The sequence below is a fragment of the Pteropus alecto genome, unplaced genomic scaffold (genome assembly GCF_000325575.1).
Source record: "Pteropus alecto unplaced genomic scaffold, ASM32557v1 scaffold171, whole genome shotgun sequence".
In the NCBI taxonomy this organism is placed as follows: Eukaryota; Metazoa; Chordata; class Mammalia; order Chiroptera; family Pteropodidae; genus Pteropus; species Pteropus alecto.
In genome coordinates, this window is record NW_006431925.1 from 7,688,855 (window position 1) to 7,705,882 (window position 17,028).

General features: G+C 35.1%; 1 protein-coding gene across 2 annotated transcripts; it reads right to left on the minus strand.

The window, feature by feature from the left end:
• Window positions 1–4,182: 4,182 nt before the first annotated feature.
• On the minus strand, window positions 4,183–16,310 carry EAPP (E2F associated phosphoprotein). 2 transcript variants are annotated; one of them, XM_025043381.1, is made up of 6 exons: window positions 16,102–16,310; window positions 14,982–15,077; window positions 13,801–13,918; window positions 12,662–12,711; window positions 10,109–10,222; window positions 4,669–4,756 (listed from the first exon to the last, which is right to left on the minus strand). In XM_025043381.1, the coding sequence occupies exons 1-5, from the start codon at window positions 16,292–16,294 to the stop codon at window positions 10,152–10,154; spliced, it is 528 nt and encodes a 175-aa protein (XP_024899149.1). In that variant the 5' UTR covers window positions 16,295–16,310; the 3' UTR covers window positions 4,669–4,756; window positions 10,109–10,151. The 2 variants fall into 2 exon arrangements, with proteins under 2 accessions (XP_006906941.2, XP_024899149.1); XM_006906879.3 differs by lacking the exon at window positions 12,662–12,711 and having other exon boundaries at window positions 4,183–4,756; window positions 16,102–16,309.
• Window positions 16,311–17,028: the final 718 nt, after the last annotated feature.

Consider the following 17,028-nt stretch of genomic DNA (forward strand, 5'->3'; position numbering starts at 1 on the left):
CAGACATTGTGCACATAAAGATCATGTGAAGATACAGCAAGAAGGCAGTCTTCTGTAAGCCAAGGAAAGAGGCCTCAAAAGAAACCAAACCTGCTGACACCTTTATCTCAAACACCTAGCCTCCAGAGCTGTCCGAAAGTAAATTCTGTTGTTTAAGCAACTGTCTGTGGTATTTTGTTATGGCAGCCCTGGCAAACTAATACACCAATATAAATGAAAATTCCTTTGCTTAGAGTTCCTTTGGTGTGAAGAAAATTTTCCCGTGCTTCCCTAAGTTCCATAAACCAACAACTATTAAAATTGAAAAATCTGTCATACTATTAACAAACCTCGAAATTGCTTAATTATCTGAGTATGGGATGTCAGTAAATTGCTGCCAAACTTTGGTCCCCTTACGGATCCATAGGAAGACTCAAACAAAACCAATTTATCTGTTTGGCACTGCAGGCAGAGTGTCCAGGGCCAACAAGCTTTTCCAGAAAAGAAAACACACAGGAAAATGAGATCTGGACAGGGAAAGGGCAAATATTGGTTCTAAATAAAAATAAAACTATAAAATTAAGAAATGTGTAATTAAATTTACATATAACTTCATTAATTTTAAAATTTAAAATATGTACGAGTTTCATTACATTTGAAAATAATTAGTACATTAGATTTTCTCATTTCTCAATAATTCTCATGTACATGATTGCTTAAAAAATCATAAATGAGTCATCAAATAATAGCCAAAATAGTCAAAAATAAGAATAATATATTCAAAAAGTTTTACAATAAAAATATTCAACATTGGATATGGGTACATACAAATATGTGATAATATACAGGGTAGGGGCTCCCTTTTCTCCCTCCATTCCCTAAATCGCTGTATCCTTTAGTTCCAAACCACTGGTAATAGTTCAGAGAAGCTGAGGCAGTGTTTCCTATAAGGGAGGCCTGGGGAGGAGAGGGGTTGGAGGGCAGTTTCTAGGGGTTAGGGGTTAGAGTAGCTGAGAAAAGAAACAACCACAGTCCATGTATGATACGCACTGAAACAGCCCATACACACAGATACATCCTGGACCCTTAAAAACAGAAGTGACAGATTTAACAAGCAACAGATTTAATGCTGCGTTTCCACATCTGGAGACAGGAGGCCACATCTAGAGGTAGAGCAGCTCTTACAAGAAAACAGCGCTATAACCATGAGGAGGTGAATTCTGCCAGCAACTCAAGGTAGCTTGGAGGTGGAACACTCCCCAGTCAAAGCTCCAGATGAGAATGCCACCTGGCTAGTAAATTGATTATAACCTTCTGAGACTCTGAGTAGGGATACCGCCAAACTGTGTCGCCCTGACTCACAAAATTTATGGGATGATAAATATATGTCATTTCCTGCAACTAAGTTTGTAGCCATTTGTCATACAGTAATAAAAACTAATAGTTAGTCAAGCTGATCAGGAAAAAGAACAATTAGTTTCAGTGGAATCACCAAATCTAGCTCCAGGCCCACACATTAATTTAAACCTCATTTAAATATTAAAAATTTGTGCTTCATTTAAAAAGGGAATTGGGGCAGATTAAGGCCTCAAGTAGACCTTTAAAGTTTCATGTTTAGATATGATAAAAACACAGATACGAGAAAAACATTTACAATTACAAAATGTAAGAAGGCTATGCTGAAAGTGTCAATCAATTTTGACCAAGAATGGTCAAACAAAAGGTTTAAGTGGGGGTCTTAACGAATGGCAATTTGGACACGGATTTGCATAGAAACCCAACTGTGTTCCAAGGTGGAAAATAAGAGACATGATTTATAAAGACAGAAAAAGGGGAGCTTACAAAAGGATTACATAGTTGCTTTGAAAGAGCTGTGATTGATGCTGGCAAGCAGACTTACACTATGCTATTCATGATTAATCACTTATGTTTATTGCTAGGTGAAAAAAAAATTTTTAAGAGTTCAATGATGCAAATCCAGTTCCAGGACCTGTATCAAGATGTAGTGTTTGGTTTAGCCCAGTTCAAAAGTTCAGTTTTGCATGTACTGGGGTGAGTTAGCTCAGCTTCCCAGAGGCCACCTGGCTCCAATTTAGATTGCTCTCTTGACAACATCAACTCCATTTTGCTATAATTCTTTCACAAAAACACTATGATTGTTGAATAATCCAAATGTAATCACATTATAGGAAGCATCCTAAGGAAACAAAAGAACAGAAAATATATTCCGCGTCTACGCTATGCATTAAAACTGGGTGGAAACACTGTCATAGCCCCCTGCTTCAATCAAAACTGTTCAGCACCAATTTCCCTGAGATAGTTGAAGGATTTTTTTTACAAAGGACATAAAAAAAATAGTTGTACAGTTTTGTAATAAATATATTCTTGGATTACTTTAAATTTTCTTCTTGTTGCAACTTTTTTTTTGGTATCTTGTATTTATTGGTTATAGGTACAGCAGTCATTTTTCCAGGTCAGTAAACTTAGATTTACCTCATAGTTTGTAATGACTTCATGATGTTTCATTATGGATATGACATATTTATTTAACAACTCCCCTGCTGATGGACGTGTTATTTCCAGTGTAATTATTCACCTGTATTTTATTAATTTTATTCTTCAATATAGCAGAACTTAATCTCGACATTTGGCCTAAGAATCCTAACTTCATTTTTTCAGAAAGAATTGAGATAATGTATGTGAAACAACTAGCACAATGTCTGGCATGTAATTGCTATTATTGTGATTATTGTGTTATCATGATGATGGTGGTGGTGATGATGATGATGATGATGATGGTAGTGGTGGTAGTGGTGGTGTTACAACATCTCCATAATTATCCTGGGGATTACAATTGTCATCTTAAATTTCTAACTAGCTCGAATTTAGCTTCAATGGTATACAAAACTCCTGTAGTCTGTCCCTCCCCTTTATTATCATAAATTACATCTTGATACACTGTGACTGCCTTTTTTATTAATGAATCACATTCTGAGTAGAACCTCAACAATGTGCCTTTTTAATATCTGTTCTAAGTGACCTTTATGTATAAGGCCACTATGAATCCCCCACTGAGGTGGAGATGAAGATATGATGGAGGAGTGACTGTGGAATCTGGGAAGAAAGTAGGGTTTGCAATGACAGATATCTTGCAAAGCTACCGCATGGCAAACACTAGGTTAAAATAAGACTAGTGGTGTTATTCTGTAATATATCATCTGGCAATATGCTGAAACACTTAAAAGTATATATAATGCTTCTAATCAGATAAATATCGATATACTATTCTTTATCATTTTTCTGCCTCCACCTTATTTGTACAAACACTATACCATCACTGGTTCCAGGTCTCCCTACAAGGAGCTTTTAGAAAGAGCACAAGGCAAGACAGAGGGAAGGACAAGCTTTCCCTTCTGGAGGTGTATCATTCTCTGAGGGAGCATGTAGAGGTCTCCCTCAAGCTCTGTTGAGCCCTGACCTCTGTGGGGAATCACTGCTCTAGTGAAAAAACTGGAGTTCAAAGGAACAGACTTGCCCAAGATTATTACGGTAGAGCCTGAGTTAAAACATATTTTCTGATTTTTTTTATACTCTATCACATCTCTATTAGAATTAACAAGAAGACCCTGAGTTTCCTAATGTCGTTTTTGGAAATATTTCAATTATATCAGGCAAAAGAAATTCCAGAATAGTAGACACAAGGGCAGCAACAGGATTTTTAAGAGTAAGGGTGGAAGATGAAGTTGCTCTTTCTCACTGCAAATTTCTATTTTACTATATTAATTCATAAAGTTTAGAATACTGGTAAGTATAATCCTTTTAAGGAAAGACCTATGTTAATTACTCAAGGCACCTGAATACTAACTCCATACCATTGTAACAATTGCTAAATACCGTCACTCCCTCCTATGTGGTAGAGGCTATCTGGAACAACAGTTTCAATATCATAAGAAATTAGAAAAGCAGGCCCAGGAAGAGATGTATTTAAAAAGCCTGCTGCCAGGTCAGATAAAGAGACTTAACACCTGAAGGCCACATAGTGAGTCTTCCCATTGTAGCGGGTCTCGAAGTCAGCTACTTAAGAGAAATAAAAATGCTTCTTAGCACAAACGATACGGATAGAAGTCAAAAAATACTTTCTAGTTTAATCACTTCAAGAGTATGTCTAAAATAAAAAATAAAAATAACACTCAGAAACAAAGATTACTTATAACCCCAGGACATTTTAATTCTAAAGAGCTTTAATAAATAAAAAGCCCCAAGTTTCCAAAGTCCATCAAAAAGGGAATGAATAATCAGTTTCATCAGAGCTTGGGGAAATGTTTTTAAAGGGGGAGGGATGAATGTTGATAACCATTCTTGTTCAAATACATAAAGATGAAACACAGCTCCTTCAAATAACAACTCATAATGTCACTTGATATAAGTAGGCAGGAGAAAAATAACTGTCCATATCTGCTTTATATACAACATTGGGCAATTAAATGTCAACTTAGCTATTTAGGAATGGCTTGCTAAAACATTGAAAAAATGAAAGACTTCATCCTTGTCATAGACTGCCACTTCGGTGGAACATTCGGTGCACATAACAGGGTGATAGACTTCTTCCACTTCTGTCTCTGCCTGCTCTGCAGCATCCTCACGGTCAGACCGCATCTTCTTCCGGCCTCGCCTCTTCTTCCTGTTCTCTGGAGTTTTGTATCTTAGAATCTCCTCTTTGTTGACAGAACAATTCATCACAAACATTGCTCTATATTGAGTTTTATATGATTCATGCCTAAGAGGAAAATGAAATGGAGAACTTGGATTTATGTTCTATTTTAATAGTTATCTATTTAGATAAAATTTGAGAACATCAAAATCTTACTGAAGTAAAGACATGGGAAAAAATGAGAAATTTAAAGAAATGTTGAGTTACTTTAAGAATAGAAAGGAACATGGTAACAAATAATAAATAGTATAAAGAATGAATATATTCCTTTCTCCTGCTTTAAAATTAACTTTTATCTCAGAAAAAACTTTGTTCTCCAAAATCAGAAAAACAAGAGAAAAGTTGTAGAAAACTTGAGAGGTAATGTTTAAATAATCTTTGCACATTTTTCTGTTGTGACCTGAGACTCTGTGCTTCTCTCAATATAGGTGGTGCCATTCTGGTCACCATTTTAGTAAAAGCTTAAGGAGCTTTTAAAAGCTTAAGGAGCTTAGTTTTAAAAGCTTAAGGAGCTTCTGACTTTATAATGTCCACTCTAAAGACTCCATCAAAAAAATGTTAGAATAAACAAATTCAGTAAAGTTGCAGGATACAAAATCAATATATAAAAATTGGTTGTGTTTCTATACACTAACAACAAACTATCTGAAAAAGAAATTTTTAAAAAAACCCTATTCGCAGTAGCAGCAAAAATAATAAAATATTTAGGAATAAATTTAACCAAGGAGGTGAAAGATCTGTACACTGAAAACTATAAGACACTGATGAAAAAAAAAAAAAAAAACTGAAGAAAAAAACAAATAAATGGAAAGATATCCTACGTTCATGGATCAAAAGAATAAATATTGTTAAAATGTCCATACTACCCAAAGCCATCTACAGAGTCATTGTGATCACTATCAAAATTCCAATGAAGTTTTTCAGAGAAATAGAAAAAAAAATACTAAAATTTGTATGGAACCACAAATAGCCAAAGCAATCTTGAGAAAGAAGAGCAAAGCTGGAGGTATCACACTTCCTGATTTCAAACTATAATACAAAGCTGTAGTAATCAAAACAGTATGGGATTGGCATAAAAACAGATTCACAGATCAATGGAAGAGAATCAATAGCCCAGAAATAAACCCACACATATAATGTCAACTAATATTTGACAAGAGAACCAAGAATATTTAATGGGAAAAAGAGAGTCTCTGGATGTTTACATGCAAAAGAATGAAAGTGGACCCCTATCATCTATCACTCACAAAAATTCATTTTAAATGGATTTGAGACTTAAATGTAAGACCTGAATTGTAAAACTCCTGGAAGAAAATATAGGAGAAAAACTCTTTGACAATGATCTTGGCAATGATTTTTTGGATATGACACCAAAAGCACAACAAAAGCAAAAATGAAAAAGTGGGACGACATCAAACTAAAAAGCTTCTGCATAGCAAAAAAAAAATCAATCAACAAAATAAAAAAGCAGGCTAAGAAAATGGGAGAAATTATTTCCAAATCATTTACCATCTAGTAAGTGGTTAATATCAAAAATATATAAGGAACTCATAAACTCAATCGCAAAACAAAGCAAACACTCCAATTTAAAAAATGGGCAAAGGACCTGAACAGGCATTTTTCCAAAGACATACAAATGGTCAACATATATATGAAAAGGTGCTCAACATCACTAATGATCAGGAAAATGCAAATCAAAAGCACAATGAGATATCACGTAACACCTGTTAAAATAGCTATTATCAAAAAGACAAATAGATTACAAAAGTGAACCCTTGTGCACTGTTGGTAGGAATGTAAACTGGTACAGCCACTATGGAAAAACAGTATGAAAGTACCTCAAAAACTTAAAAATAGAAATACATATGATGCAGCAATCCCCTTTTGGGTATATATCCAAAAGATATAAAATCACTATCTCAGAGATATCTGCACCCCCACCATAGCCAGGTAGGTGATCAAGGTCAACATTAACAGTCATAAATCATGTTGATAAATTGTGCCTTTGATATGTAATGAAAATAGCACTTTACTTCTGTGGTCTTCCTCCTAAAAACCTACTGCAGCATTATTTTAAAAAGCGAAGACATGGAAACATCCAAAGTGTCTATCAACAGAAGAATGGATAAAGAAAATATGGTAAATTTATACACTGGAATATTATTCAGCCATTATTAAAAAAAAGGAAATCTTGCCATTGTGACAATACAATGAATCCTGGAGGGCATTACACTAAGTGAAATGAGTCAGAGAATGACAAATACTGTATGATCTCACTTATATGTGGATTCTTAAAAAAAAAAAAAAAAGTTGAACTCATAGAAAGAGAAAAGATTGGTGCTGATGGGGAAAGGTGGATGAGTGAAGGTGTCAAAGGGTACAAACTTCCGGTTAGAAGATGAGTAAGTTCTGAGGATCTAATGTACGACATGGTGACTATAGTTAACAATACTGTATCGCATACTTGAAAGTTGCTAAGAGAGTAGATCTTAAAAGTTCTCACAAAAAAAAAAAAAAAAAGGTAGGAAAACCGGGCAAAATGGCAAGATAATAGAAGCTTCACTCATCCCTTCTTGTGACCACATCAAGGTTGAGACAGAAACACAGAGTGAACAGCAGGTGGAATCACCCAAATGAACAGAGGTCCTATAGCTAGAGAGAGAAATAAGAAGTCATCTTGCAACAGGACAGAGGCTACGGCTGTGGCAGCTGGAAGCTGCAGATGCCTCTTAGAGGGGCTGTGTCCACGAGCAGACTTTCCCACTGACGGACCTGCTCGCTCTGAGCCTCAGTGCCAGGTAGGCTGCTCGGGGGTCACCGGGGACTTATGGGGGGATGCTGAGTTGTCAGAGCAGGGGCCAGAGGCGAGGCTTTCTACTGGGCGGAAGTGCTGGCAGTGTCCACTGTTCCTCTGTTGAGACGTCATCAAACTGGATAACAGAGGTCGCTCTGCCCAGAGGATTCCCTGAAACTCTACCTCCCCTACTCACAGCCCCACCCAAGCCACATCAAACTGTATCTTTGGAGAGTCCAGTGCTCCTTGCTGAGCAGAGCCAAGACTCACACTGGTGGCAGCTGATCTCGTTTTCTGGCATGGCTTCCTGAGGCATCTATAAGCACAGCATCTGTGGATTGCTTGCTGAATCTTAACAGGTGGCCCCAGAGGGGCACAGGCTGGGGCTAAACTTGACCTGCAGCTGAACCCCTCTCAGGACTGTGCTGCTGGACACCTACTACACAAAGCCACACTAATAAGACCAGGAGACTCAGGAGCTTTGATTAGTACATAGAAATGGACACAGAAAGGCAGCCAAAATGGGAAAACAAAGAAGCAGAAATCATATGAAAGAACAGAGATCAAGGAAAAATGGAGTCAAGCAATCTAACATGCAGAGTTCAAAACACTGGTTATAAAGATGCTCAATAAAATTAAGGGAAGTGTAGATGAACTTAATGATAACTTTAACAAAGAGATAAAAAACATAAAATAGAAATGGAAATTATAAAAGGGAACCAGTCAGAAATTAAGGACACATTCCCTGAGATGAAGAGTATATTAAAGAGAATCTGAACAGAGTGGAGGAAGAGGATCAAAACACCGATATAGAGGATGGGGAAGGATACCCAACCAGAACAGCAAGAAAAAAGTGACCAAGAATAATTTAAGGAGCCTATGGGACCAAAATAAGGGTAACAACATCTGTGTCATAGGGGTACCTGAAGAGGGAGAACAAGAAGTTAAATATATATGTGAAGAAATAATGATGGAAAACTTCCCTAACCTGGTGAAGGAAATCGACATATAACCCCAGGAAGCTCAGAGAGTCTTCCCAAAAAGTGAACCCAAAGAAGACCACACCAAGATATGTCATAATTAAAATGCCAAAGGTCAAATACAAAGAGAGACTCTTAAAAGCAGCAAGAGAAAAGCAATGAGCTACCTACAAGGGAGCTCCCATAAGACTGGCAGCTGATTTCTCAAAAAAAACTTTGCAGGACAGAAGGGCTTGGCACAAAATATTCAAAGCATTGAAAACCCAGGATATGCAAAGCTATCGTTTAGAGTCAAAGGACATTTAAAGAGCTTTCCAGACAAAAATAAACTAAAGTAATTCATCGACACTAAGCCAGTTAGAGGGACTTCTTTAAGAAGAAAAAACATGTATCAAAAACATGAATAAAGAATGGTAATAACATTATTTATCAACAAGTACTTCAAATGGAAAAGAATTAAGGGCTCCAACCAAAAGGCAGAGTGGCTGAATGGATAAGAAACAAGACCCCTACATATGCTACCTGCAAGAGACTCACTTCCAATTAAAAGACACACAGGCTAAAAGGAAGGGGATGGAAAAAGATATTGCCTTGATAACCTAGAGATAATTGTGCTGAATGAAGTCAGTCAGATAAAGACAAATACCTCGTGATTTCACATACATGTAGAATCTAAAGAACAAAGTAAACAACAACAACCAAAAAAACAGAAACAAACTCAGAGATATAGAGAATATTTTCAGGGCTACTAGATGGGTAGGAGTTGGGGTGGGGGTTGGTGAAAAAGGGCAAAGAGATTAAGAAGTACAAATGGATAGATACAAAATAGTCATGGAGATATAAAGTGTCGCATAAGGAAAACAGTCAACAATGTTGTGAAAAATATATAAGGGGGAAGAGGGGTACCTGATTTAGTGGGGTGACCACTTCATGAGTTATATAGATCTCTAATCACTATGCTGTGCAATTGAAACTAATAAATTATTGTATGCCAACTATAATTGAAAAAAACTCATTGAACTGTACAATGTAAATATGAGCAATTAACTGTCTATTATACTTCAATAAAGCTGGGGAAAAATGGTAACTGTGTGAGGTGAGGTGATGGAGATATTAACTAACCTTACTGTGATAACCATTTTGCAATATATTCATATATCATATCATCACACTGTACATCTTAAACTTACACAATATTATATGTCAATCACATCTCAATAAAGCTGGGAAAAGGTTTTTTTAAATGTTTAAATGGTCTAGTTGGCAATAAACTGAATATTCAAATGAAAGTCTTAAGATAGCAAATTTTAAAAAATGGTTAACATAGTAAATTGTTACGTATATTTTATCACGATAAATAAAGTGTATCTGAGAGAATATATCATTCCACAACATATATGCAGTTTCACTGAATCCTTGTCAGTACTGGCAAGTGCTTTATTTTAAACTACTTGTGACAGAACTATGTATAAACAAAATTATTTATAAAAAGATCAACCAGGTAGCACCATGGATATATGAGGACAGAACCTTATCAGAATTCCTAAGTACCTCGAAAGTCTACTTCTGATTTTAAAAAAGACCCATCAAGTTGGGTTTTTTTGCTTGTTTGTTTTGTGTACATTGTTACCCTTTATCCATTACCTTTGGCAATCAAGACACAGTGTGGTCATGCAGGCAGGGCAATTCAAGACAGCATCGCTATTTGGAACTGGCTGCTGTTGCTGATGTGGCCTCTGTATTCCAAAACCATGGTAGCTAGAACAAAAAAAGAAAGGGGAGCGGGCACATTAAAGCCAGATCCTGATTTCTAATGCTACTCTCCAACGAAAGTAACCAATAATCCTTAGAAAAATGGTTGACTCTAGGAATAGGACATACAAGATGAACCTAAAGCATCTTGTAGTGCCAAAAAGTAAGAAAGTGCTAAAAAAAAAAAAAAAAAAAAAAAAAACAACAACAAAAATACCAATGCAGTAGGTATGTCAAAGGGGCACAGGAGTCAACTGAAAGCATTCCTAGTGGCCAAAGCTTAAACAATTAGATCAACAAAATAAAATAATATTGGATTATAACTCGAAGTATAAATAAATACTCATGAGTCCATGGTGATATTAATGACCGAATAAATAAATAAATGAGGGAGAATAAATAAATCTCTAATTCCGAAGAATTACAAATAATTTACGAAGATACTCTCCCCTCTTAACTTTAGACTCCTTAAGTCTGGGCTGCACATAGTGACTTCCTTCCAAAAAGTACAGTATGGAAAGGGGGGGCGGGGGGGAGAGAAAAAAGACTGAGTTTAGAGAAACCGGACAAACACCACCTCACCATGGTGATCGAAGTAAATATTAACAGTAGTAAATCATGTTGATGGTATGTGGTTGTGCCCTTGGCATTATGTGATGAAAATGGCACTTTGCCTCTTTGGTCTTCCTCCCAAAAACCTATAATCCCAGTCTAGTCATGAGAAAAACATCAGGCAAATTCCAAATAAATGGGGCCTCCTACAATATACAGTCATGCACTGCATAACAATGCTTTGGTCAATGACAGATGGCATATACAAATGGTAGTCCCGTAAGATTATAATGGAGCTGAAAAACTCCTATAGCCTAGTGAAGTCGCAGCCATGGTAACATCGTAGAGCAATGCATTACTCACATATTTGTGGTGATGCTGGTGTAAACAAATCTACTGCATTGCCAACCATATAAAAGGATAGCATGCACAATTATTACAGTATATAATACTTGATAATTATAATAAATAACTATGTTATTGGGTTATGTATTTACTCTATCTACTTTTCACCATATTTTAGAGTATACTCTACTTATAAAAAGTTTGCTATAAAATAATGTGCTGTGTTATGCCAACAACAGCCTCACACATCTCAAGTTTACCAAGTCTCTTTACTGCATCATTTTCTCATGTGTGATTTAATCTCGTGTTGTTTTATAATTTAGTGTAGCCTTCTGTATAGTGTTTATAAAGTCTACAGTAGTATGTGTATGCAGCAATGTCCTAGGTCTCCACATTCACTCACTACTCAATCACTGACTCAGCCAGACCAACCTCCAGTCCTGCAAGCCCCATACATGCCCTATATAAGTGTACCATTTTTTCCTTTTTATACCATATTTTTACTGTATCTTTTCTATGTTAAGATATGTTTAGATATATGAATACTTACTACAGTGTTATAATTGCTTACAGTATCCAGTATAGTAATGTGCTTTACAGGTTTGCAGCCTAGAAGCAACAGCCTCTATCAGACAGCCTAAGTGTGTAGTAGGCTGTACCATCTAGGTGTGTGTAAGTGCACTCTATGATGTTCGCACTGAATGAAATCACTTAATGACGGATTTCTCAGAACACAACCCCACTGTTAAGCAGTGCATGACTGTACCTGACCAGTGCTCCTCAAAACTATTATGGTCATCAAAAGCAAGGAAAGTCTGAGGAACTGTCACAGCCAATAAGAGCCTAAGGAGACATGACAACTAAATATAACATGGTATCCTGGATGGGCTCTAGAAATAGAAAATGATCATTAGGTAAAAATTAAGAAAATCTGAATTAAGTATAAACTTTAGTAATACTAATATATCAATACTAGTTCATTAATTATAACAAATATTAATAAAAAACACTAATAATAGGGGAAACTGTGTGTGTGTGGTGGTGGTAGTGTCATTGGGGTGGAGTACGTGAGAACCTTCTGTATTATTGGCTAAATTTTTCTGTAAATCTGAAACTATTCTAAAAAATAAAGTCTATTAACTTTAAAAAAAACTAACGATAAAGCTACATTTAAAAAGCATGTAAGTTCTAACTGCCTAAGGATTTTAGTTCTGTTTCTTGTTGTATTTCAAGAGTCAAGAACAGTGTCTGGCATACAGTAAGTGCTCAATAAATATTTGCTAACTAACAGAATAAAGCAAAAATCTACTTACGAAGGTATTATAGTATAAAAGTATGTATTTCTAAAAGGGGCTTTCAGTAAACTCCTGAAAACTGAACAACAAAAGGCAAATCTTTTGGCATTACTTTCTAAACTCTTTAAATGTTTGTGGGGAAAAACATGTGGTACAAATTTTATAATTGTTATTAAATACCTCCAATGTTTAGCAAATTTCAAAAACCAAACCCCAAGAAAGTAACTTATTCATTCATTCAATAGATACTTACTACAAGATACTTGGGATACAGCATTGAAGAAGATCACTATCCTCGTGGTGCTTAAAATGTAGTGAATTCATTATTTGAGGCTGATTTCTGTGGTCTTAAAAGGCAACTACTGCTTGATGCAGGAATGTGAATAAGTCAATAAAATGTTATTTCTTCTCAAAATTATATAATGATGAAAATATACTCCATCTTACTTCACTGACAAATTCTGTCACTAGAATCAGGAGCTAGACTATCAGCTCCATGACTATCTCAATATCACTCATAGCACTTAAAATGTTCATTCCACACTATGGATTATCAAAAAGTATTCATTAAACAAATGCGAGGGACAGTTGAAGGAAGTGGTGAAACTGGGAGAAGACAACAAAGTGAGAGAGTGGTATATAAAGACTGGTGTATAAAGACTCACGCAACATCAAAATCCTCCTGGACTTAAAAAATATAGATTCCTAGACTCCACCTTAGCTGAATCATGTTCCCACTAGAGTAGGACTCAAGGGTTTGCCTTTCATTCTCCCCAGGAGACTCTGAAGCATAGCCAGGCTAGGGAAGCACAGGGTAATAGTGGTAAGTTGCCTAGCTTTTAGTTTAATGACATATTGGCCTTCATAAACTCAAATTTGAAAATGAGTATGAAGTTTCCTCTTGGGATGATGAAAATAGTTTGAAATTAAGTAGAAGTGGTGGTCGCACAACACTGTAATTATACTAAATGCCACTGAATTGTTCACTTTAAAATGGCTAATTCTGTTATGTGAATTTTATCTCAATGTTTTAAAATCCAATTTGTAAATAGGTAAAAAGAACAATTCGAATGCAAAACATAACATCTACTCTTCATCCACATAAATTCTTAATCTCCAACTAGTTTTATGTCTATTTGAAAAAATTCAGTTTTGTTTCTTGAATGTGCTACGAGACTACGAGAGTTTAATTTCTACGAGAGTTTAAATTCAACAGTTTTTAAAAAACAACTGACTGAAATTTGCTGGTTATTTTCAAAATAAACTAAGCAGTTTTTTAAATTTCTTTATGTATGTCTATATAAACATATACACATACATTCAAAATGTGAATGTAGTGAAAATCATCTTTTAATCATTTTCTCTAAAGATTCTATATATTAAAGTTCTTACCCTCTTCTCTGTGCATCAACCCAGGCCTGATCTCTGTTATCTTTTTCAGGATCATATAGTAATTCATCATTTGTTGGAATCCTGTGTCGTTTCTTCTTTTTTTTCTTGGTTACCTGTGCTAATTTTGAAAATGTTAAGGATGTGGCTAAGTATCATGTGTAAAGTTCACACCTCTTTAATACAGAATAAAGAATCCCATTTTTATTTATATTGTCCTAAAAAAAAATGTTTATTCTTCTAAGTAAATTTCCTGTCCAATTAACAAGGCATTAAAATGAAGAATGACAGAGGAAGCAAAAACTGTCACTTCATTGAAAACTTAAATAAGAGCTTAAATAATGAAAATTCAGAGTCTAAAAATGCCACTCAGAACAAACCAAGAATAGTAACTATTATTGATGTCTAAATTCTCTACAAGTTCCCATATAGAAAATGCTACTGAAATCAGAAGAAAAATATTTCAAAAACGAATGGAAAAAAAACTACAGTCATCCACATACATTAGACATTTAAAATGTACTTGAGCACGTCAATATTTATGTAACAGATATAAAAATATAAAGTTATTTCTTTACCATATAAATTTGTTATTTGTGTAATGTAGTGTAATTACTGCTACAATTAAATTAGTTTTAGATCTTGTCATTATGTTCAACTTTGCTCAAATTTTATGCAAAATAAATTCCAAGGGTGGCTCCGTAGTGTAATGGTTAGCACATCTGCTTTACACGCAGAAGGTCTTAGGGAAAATTCAAGAGGGTAAAAATATAGAAACTATTTGCAGGTGTGAAAGCAAATACTACTGAACTAAGGAACCTAAAGGAAGAGGTGGGCCAAGAGCCCCGAGGAAGGAGGTACTGAGTCAGGACTTATTATTCCTCCTCTCCCCAGGTGTGCCTATGCAGCAATGCCACTGGTGGTCCCACATCCTCATATGTGTGCATGCTCATCTGTTCTTTTTTTTTTTCTTGTGGTAAAACTGGCATACAAGGTTATATAAACTTTAGGTGTACATTATAACTCAATAAATTTTATACACATCTTTTCTTATTCATCGATCCTCCCTGTTTTCATATCAATAGCCTGCCATTTCTTAACAGATCAAATTAAGAAAGAAATCCTAATATCAAATAATTTTTCATAAAATATTAACAGCTAAACCTGGTAAGCATTTTACTTACCTGCTTTGTCTTCATCCTCAGAATCAGAATCAAAATATATATCATCATAGTACTTTGTCACAGCTGTTGCAACTTTCCCATTTCCTGAGGAAGACTCTGTTCAAACATTAACGGAAATACACAGTCTAAACCATCCATAACCGACAAGAAAAAACTCCATATATTCTTCCATTACCTCAAATAATTTATCAACTCATTTCCAATGTCATTTGAATGGCAAAACACTTCCACATTATTGACTTACTGGATATGTGCCCTGTGCATTACAGAGAACTGCCCTCCTTGAGTAAATGTTCCAAATCGTGAAATTATTTTTGCCTCCCTACCCATAAATCTAATTAAATAAAACGGCTGTAATTTCAGGTTGCCAGCAAATGTATCTCTACCTTTCAGCCATGAAGTATACTGTGGAGAACAAAGAATAAACATCTCATTTTAAAGAGACTTTAAGGAAAAAGAGAATAAGAGCCCTACAAAAAGGCAGGGAAAATGAGTCAAGGACACATTTTTCCCCTCTTCAGTTATGACTGATGCCATGACATTACCTATACTTATGTCATCATAAGCCTGCATCCCTAATTTTTCCTCTTAATTAATATCCACTTTTGACTTTATTATTATCATATATGCTTTCATTCTTAACAGTTAATACTTGGCATATCAACATGGAAACCAATGCCAAGGAGTCCTACTTTCACAAATCAGTTTTCAGGTCAGGTTTATTTTACATAAACACCAAGTATCAAAATGAAATATGTTTCATTACTTATTAAAATGAGACAGGAATTTGTGATGACATGTCAATCTACCATATCAGTACTATGTAACTCTAAAAATACTTCTTTAAGCCTGTCTTTTTTTTTAATCCTGAGGTAAAAGTTACAGAAGGAAATCATGCAAGAAAACAGTGCTAAATAATTTCTTTCAAATAATACAGGACACTTCTTCACCAGTCATCAAAGAAAACTATGCTCAGGTTGTCAAACACATTTATTCATTCACACAGTAAATATTTAGTTAGCACCTACTGAAAGTCCTGGAGACACAAGAGAGCACAAATAAGGTTCTTGTTCATATGGAGCTTTAAAAAATATCTATATAAAAATCTAACTAAGTTTACCTGTTTCCAGAGAGGATAACTTGTCTTCCATTGTTTTTATGGTGGAATTTAATTCGGCTTCCATTTCTTTTTCAAATTCATCTTCACTAGATGATTCACTTTCTCCAGTAAGACATTCTCTGATGAGTTTTCGTTTTTGGTCGGGAGTTCCATGTAAAAGCACATCCACTTCATCTTCAGAACTGGTATACATTTAAATCATAAAGAATGTGAATATTAAAGAATTAAAATAACTTACAACTCCCATTATCTCACTGCCCAACAATTTTAAGTTTTACTTAGCTGCATATGATTTATTAGAGCTATTCTCGCTTAACAGATAAACCTTTTCTGAATATTTCCAAATATGTATTTTAATGTCTGCATAACATTTCCTCTTGTAGATGCTATACATTTATTTCTAGCTATTTGTTATTAAACAATACAATTAACATCTCTGTACATGTAATTTTGCTTCTGTTTATTTCATTAGGATAAATGTCTAGAATTAGCTACAAACATCTTTCTGACTTCTTGAATTATCACATTGCTTTCCACGAGTATTGCACCAATTCATAATTCCATCAGCAATGAAGTTGACTCCACAAAACTGAGTTTTTTAAAACTCTGGACCCTTAAATAAAACCTAACATATGTAATTAATATATCGCTAATATACCCACATAAAATGTTAACAGATAGTAATTAAATATTATAGTTTAAAAAGCACAGTGCTAAAGAGAGCTAAAGAGAACTACAGAGAGAAAGCTAAATTATAGTCGAAAGTCTCCTGTATAATTTCTACCGATTTACTTGGCCTTCTGTGCCTGGGTTTCCCCATCAATAGCAATATTCCTCACCCTGATCAACATGCTTCTTCTTTCTCCATTACCACTATTTTTACTCGAGTCCTCTTAAATTTACACCATATCCTAAGGATGTCCAGGT